This window comes from Anser anser (genome assembly GCF_964211835.1).
Source record: "Anser anser genome assembly, chromosome: 10".
Lineage (NCBI taxonomy): Eukaryota > Metazoa > Chordata > Aves > Anseriformes > Anatidae > Anser > Anser anser.
The window spans coordinates 18,744,828-18,751,148 of record NC_139730.1 but is presented as its reverse complement, the minus strand read 5'-3'; the positions used below and the strand labels follow the sequence as shown (position 1 = coordinate 18,751,148).

General features: G+C 34.0%; 1 protein-coding gene across 12 annotated transcripts in view; it reads right to left on the bottom strand.

Moving 5' to 3' along the window:
- Nucleotides 1-6,321, bottom strand: part of ZNF280D (zinc finger protein 280D) — a 51,804-nt gene that overhangs the window by 5,539 nt on the left and 39,944 nt on the right. The window contains exon 19 of one of the 12 annotated variants that reach the window (XM_083849983.1): nt 4,459-4,514. The exons of 10 other annotated variants lie outside the window; for them this stretch is intronic. In XM_083849983.1, coding sequence (XP_083706109.1) covers nt 4,459-4,514 — 56 coding nt within the window. Of the gene's footprint in view, nt 1-4,458; nt 4,515-6,321 lie in introns of those variants that run through there. One more of the 12 variants, XR_014588607.1, reaches the window with a different exon arrangement.

Below are 6,321 nucleotides of genomic sequence, written 5' to 3'. Positions count from 1 at the left end.
AATTTGAGAATTCATTAAAGTAAATCTGTGAGGACTATTTTTCAGAGTAAAACTGCATGTTGATTAAAAATAGGAAGGAACAGTACTGACTCATACAAGTAAGAATGAGAATCTTATTGTATAATAAGATCTAAAACACAGTGTATGAACTTTTATACAAAGTAGCTGCAGTTTAAGTCTTGCATTATCTCAATAAAGCCACATGCAGTTCTCTAGGGTTATTAGGGAGGGGGGAGAATAAAATTCTCCAAAGAGACCGAACTGTATATTTCAGATGCCACCTCTACCCATAAAAACATCTAGTCACATGCTATACACAATTTGCTTATGTGTTTATATTATAAAAGTCAAAATCCTAAATTCTACTTTCTGATATTTCTTTTTATTTGTTATAGGAACCACTGGCTTCTCTCATTATTTCCATGAGGAGCTCTATTTTTGCTGTGAAGATTCAAGTTTGGTAAAAACATCATTCTAAACCCATTCAATTTTTTTTTCTGAATGAGAAGTAGCTCTAATTACCTTAAATAGTGATGTTGATAGACAAAAAATACACAAACAAGAGAAGGATTGGAGGGGAGATGAAAGAATGAGTTTGATTTCAGATATAAATTCTACATAGGAAGTGAAATTAGGGGCAAGTACATCTCCCAGTTTAACTTTTGAATCTGAAACTTGAAAATAGTCTGAAACTTGAAAACAGTGACACGCAGATAAGAGAGGCAACAGATAGTATCATCAAGTACCTTATTAATCAAAAAATCATTCGTACTTTATTTCTTCACATGGTTTTAAACATGATTTGAAATCACTTCTGACTAAACCCACCTTTAACACTGGATAAGCAATAGACAGTTCAAAGACTTTTACAAGGAATAACCAACTACCTGTTATTAAGTTTTTACACTATATTTTCACGCTGAGAAGTCTAACCATGTTTTCCTAGTGATGTAGGAAGTTAAAACAATTCATGTGATTCACCTATATGCCAAGTGATGCTGAGCTGCATAGAAAATGGTTAGTCTGGTCCAGGTGCTATATGCTGCAAACATTCGTAAGTCTGTTTTCAAGCTTTACTTTCACTTAAGGAGGATAATTCAGAAATATTCTACTTCCTACTTAGAATTTATGACACAGGAATATTTTGAGCAGGGATAAGTGACTACAGAAATACTGTTGAATTGTGAAATCTCACTGGCCACTGAAGTAGTCAAAATAATAATTTTCACCCTGTTTCACCAGTTTTTCATTCATAACAAGGAATTAGCTCAAGGGACAGGTCAACCTTTATTAAATTACAATTTGCAATTACATATTTGCTACCACTGCCAGACAGAGGCGTGTTTTTTTTCATTTATTGTACTAAAACAATAAACAACAATTGCCAATAGATGACTTTTCTATCCAAATTCTTGTCCTCCCTCCTAAACTCCTAGAAAAAGTGGAAAAAGTGTAGTATCTGAGAGAAAACACAAAACTAGGTTCTAGCACAGGAATCACAACTCAGAACCACACAACAGCCATGGCTAACATAATTAGCCTTACTTCACCTATTCCTAATTACCGTACCTGTTCCAGAAAAACACTTAGCTATACAGAGCCTTAAATTCTAGTAAATATTTAGAAATGCATTCATATGAAAATCCAGTCAACTGTTTATGGAAGTGTATATACATGAGCTACTTTAGCTACTACTTTTCAGTGAGCATCCTGAGGGCAAGGAGTAGATGCAGAGTTAACAAGCACAATATTACGCTTTACCTGCCCAGTTTTGAACACAGGTATGCAAAAAATATGGGTTTAAATAAAGGGATGACTAATACCTCATCAGCACACACAACAGTGTTTCCACACTGTGAATCCTATATAGATTACATGTATGTACACACACATTTCACACCGAGAAACTCCTTAGAAGGACAAACCTCCCTTAACATCTCAAGGGAACCCATCACAAACTCCTTCACCTTCTAGTAATCAAACCCCCAGCTTTGACCAAATGAAGTCTTCTCACTGTAACTCATTTTTGGTGAAGCACGGGAGGTGGGGGAATGGGAGGAAGAAAAATCTTTATATATTTATTTCTCATGTAGAAAAAAAAAGCTGTCTCTTACCAATAAAACAGAGTATAAAAACCAATTGAACAAATTTTTGCACAGCAATAACCATCACGGAAACAAATATCCAGAAAACAGTGATATTTTATTGCTAGACACATCAGTAAGCTCATTTAGATTGACCAGTTCTTCAATGAAATAATTTCTCTCTGCTGAGAACTGCTGATGAATAAGCAAAACTCAGCAGCTGTGATGCACTAAAACCCGCAATAAAAAAAAATAAATCATATGGGATTTCAAGAGAACATTCCGTTAGTAGCTGAAAAAGAACAGCTTTCTAACTAATATTTAAATGAAACGCTCTACTCTACATGCAAACAGCAGATACAGTGTAAAAACACTAGAATTTCAGAGATCAAGAATACCTGGAAAATGTAAGAACAACAACTGTATATAGAAACTGTATACAGTATATAGAAACAAGAATTTCGGTGGTTAGAATACAAAATCTGACTGTTCTTTAATAAATCAGTGAACTGAAGTTTCTAAAGCATGACATCAACCACGGCTACAGAATATCAAATCTGGGCTATACTCAGGAACTAGCTGGTGTATTGCCTGTATGAAGCCTGGCTTTAGAATAAGACTACTTCAAGGGACTAGTGGAAGAAACAGCTTTGAGAACAAGAGATGAATCTACTAAGTGAAAACGCGCACACACACCAAGCTAGAGATGGCTAGAAATTAAGAGGATTTTTTTTTCTTTTTTTCTCATTATATAGAAAATGTAAGATCTGGGGGCCAAGTGAGTCTGAGGGAAGTTCAGCTCTGCATATGTGTGTGTTTTGTTTTGAAATCCTACTAAGCTTGAAGTTTTTTGCTGCAATTTGCTACGCATATTCACTTAATGTTATTTAGATCATTAGTATTTTTTTATATTAAGTTTTTAAAAACATTCTGGAAAAAATATTGTAATAAAGAAAATCATACAACTTCAGAACAGAAGTATGAAGTGACACACATCTGCATACACGGTAGTTGCATGCAGACCCTCAGTCTGTGGGCTGTACTTAAGAGGTAACAAAATCAGTACTGTGGTTACATTTACATTAACATTTTGGTATGAAACAACAGCATGGTTTTGAGGCAAATTCCTTGACTGAACCAACTGCTTTGATCTACTCATCTGCTCCTACAGGACTAATTACTTGTTAATATCAACATAGCTATGTTGGCTTAAAAATTTTTAAAAAGTGTTTGAGGACTGAATACCTCTGGTGCTAGAGCTACAATACTCTAGATGTCCGTCTTAGAGGTCATAGAAATCAACGAACGTATCAAATGAATAGTTTTAGCAGGAAACACAGAACAGGCTTATAAATTAAAATGACTTTTATCTACTTAAATACAAGGATAGGAGAATGTAGCACATAATATTCAATTAGAATTACAATGACTGTTGACCGATCTGTAGCTTAAAGATGAAGTTAGGTTCTAATACCTGAACCATTTTAGCCTCAATTCTTCAGTATGCATTTTAAATGAAAGTAAAATTTCAAATGATTTGCCACACTGCATGAGACTATAATAAAGAAAAAAACAAAACAAAACAAACCCTTTCTAAAAAGCGAAGTAACCTACAGAGACTCTGAAAGCAGACAGTTTTCCCTTTTATTTTTAAAACACTCTAAGTGCACCTATAAAAAATAACTGTAGTCGTGTTTTGACTATGCTTTTCAAGGTTAAATTTGCATCAACAATTGTGAAAGACTACTAATTGGCAGAGGAGATTTCAGGCCACAGGACCTGAAGTAGTAATTTAGATTGATTACATGATGTATAAGTCTGCCCGCACTGCATGCCCAAAGCAATGTATTAGATCTCAGTTATTTTCCCAGACTGACATTAAAAATCCACAATTTCAATTATTTTACATAGATCAGTAATTGGTACAGTTACCCAACAAATTAAAGCTAATAATTTTGTTGAGTGTGCTTTCTACAAACGACACGGGTCATGACACTGAATGAATCCCCATGAACTAACATGTCGGGCTGTACGTTAAAATTGCTTTCTGTTTTCCTGGAAATACTGTTAATTCGTACTCAGTACTACACAAAATGCTTCTTCTAACACTCGATACAATTTATTATTGTTTTATGAATTTTGACTAATTTGCAGTTCAAGCATTACTAAGAACAAATTTTGACATTTAGAACCTAAATTCTATGTGCCTTGTTGAGTAAATACATTATGACTGACGTTCAAAAATTTTTATTGCAGAAAATATACATTATGAAAATATCAATTAAAATACTTTCACCCAATTACCTGAGAAATAACACAGCATGTGTTATTTTGTGTACTTGAATTTCAAGATGTAGCTGATCATTATATTTACCTTTTAAATGTTGGTGTTTCTGTTTTTCCTTCAGATAAACTAGGTCTTGAAATTTTCTGTAATAATTAATGATATTTCTTTTATTTTACATCCATGACCAATTGATTACAATGAAGTTGTAGAAACAAATTCACACCAACCTTCTCATACATCTGCTAGGTATTAAAAATACTTAAATATAGAATATATAATAAAAATATGTATAAAATATAATATATAATAAAAATACTTGATCGACAAAATTAAGTTGTTTATTTTCTTGTCTAACTATTTGACTACTCAGTGAATTCTGGTTTTACAATAAGAGGTTACTGTATATAACCTCTTAAGTATTTAAAAAATGCATAATTAGTTTTATATATTATTAGTATATTTCTCCCCACAGAGATGGTGTATTTTATTTCAGTGAAGACAAATTATTCAGCTAATATTCTGAAGTTGTATGTTAAAGTTATTCTGTCTTCTAAAATACCCTTTACAACACTTCTGTCATACTTTGTTACATTTCTGTCCTACAAAACTCATATGATCCATACTAAGAAACACTTTTCAACTTTAAATTATTGTACCCTCCATGATCTTCCCTACATTTTGGAGATTATTGATCTGTATTGCTCTAGCTGGCCTACTACAGAACCTCCTTCCCTACACACCATCGTCCTCTGCTCTGCCCAAGGAACTCTGAGGAAAGGAAAATTTCTTGGCTTAGCTCTCTGAATTTTATACACTATACTCTAAACAACCTGAATCATCAATTTATATTTTTGGTTCTTCAGCACCCTGCTTGTTCTTTTACCTCCTGCTACCTATTCCCACAGGGCAGGGTGTACACTGCACTTCAGCTGACTCCACATGACAGAGGAAAAAATGACGAACGTAGTTAATGCAGTTACTGGCAGATCCTGACAAGGTTGATGAATAAAATGTCAAGCACCTGCATGCATCAAAATAGCAAGCACTCCATGGGATCTTGGAAAAAAATAACCAGAAGTTCCCCAGTGAAAGGCAGCTCACCTTTCTGAGAGGTCCTGGTTCAGACTTCATGTCCAACCTGAGAGCTAACACCAAAACGCCTGTTCTGTCTGTACTCTCCATCTTCTCCAACCATAGGGACTATGGTGGTTTTCCATGCCTTTTTTTCATCCTTTTTTGTTGTATTTTTTAATGAAAACCAAAATTATGGAACATAATTTTGTGGAAAAAAAAATACAAATTTCATAAACATGTGGTTCTCATTGAGCTTGCAGGAAATGCATTCCAAACTTTGTATGTGATGCAAAAGTATGAAAGATGGAAAGTAAAGGCAAAACACATCTAAAGTGGTAATGAAATCTATGGACAGAAACGATGCTACTATTTTTGTTTCACAATCTTTTTGCTTAACAGCACTGAATAAAGATGGACAGGCTTATCACACTGCTACATAATCTTTGCTTCTGATACAAAACTCTGATACAAACCTCTTCCACTTTAGAGCATACACAAGCAACATTACAAGAGAACTCTTTACTAGGTCTGAGGACTTCTCTCGCTCTCTATCTGGATGGAATTTCCATAACAAATTGTCCTTTTAGAAAGCCAACACAAAAGACAACTTGTTACACAAGAAAGTTCTGTAAAATCTAAATCCAAAGATGATATTTTTGCAAAAAGTCGTGTATATACTGTGAGATCATCTAGCTTTCTGTTAGGCAGAAAGCATGAGGAAATTTGGACACATGGCTAGAAGGAAAGTAATTCAGGCCTAAAGAGGCATTTCCAGAGATTTTCCTCTATAAAGAAATGCAAATAAAAAAGTCAAAAAGTTACAGTTCAGAATCAACATTTACACATTTCTCAGGTTATATTTCAGATCAATTTCTG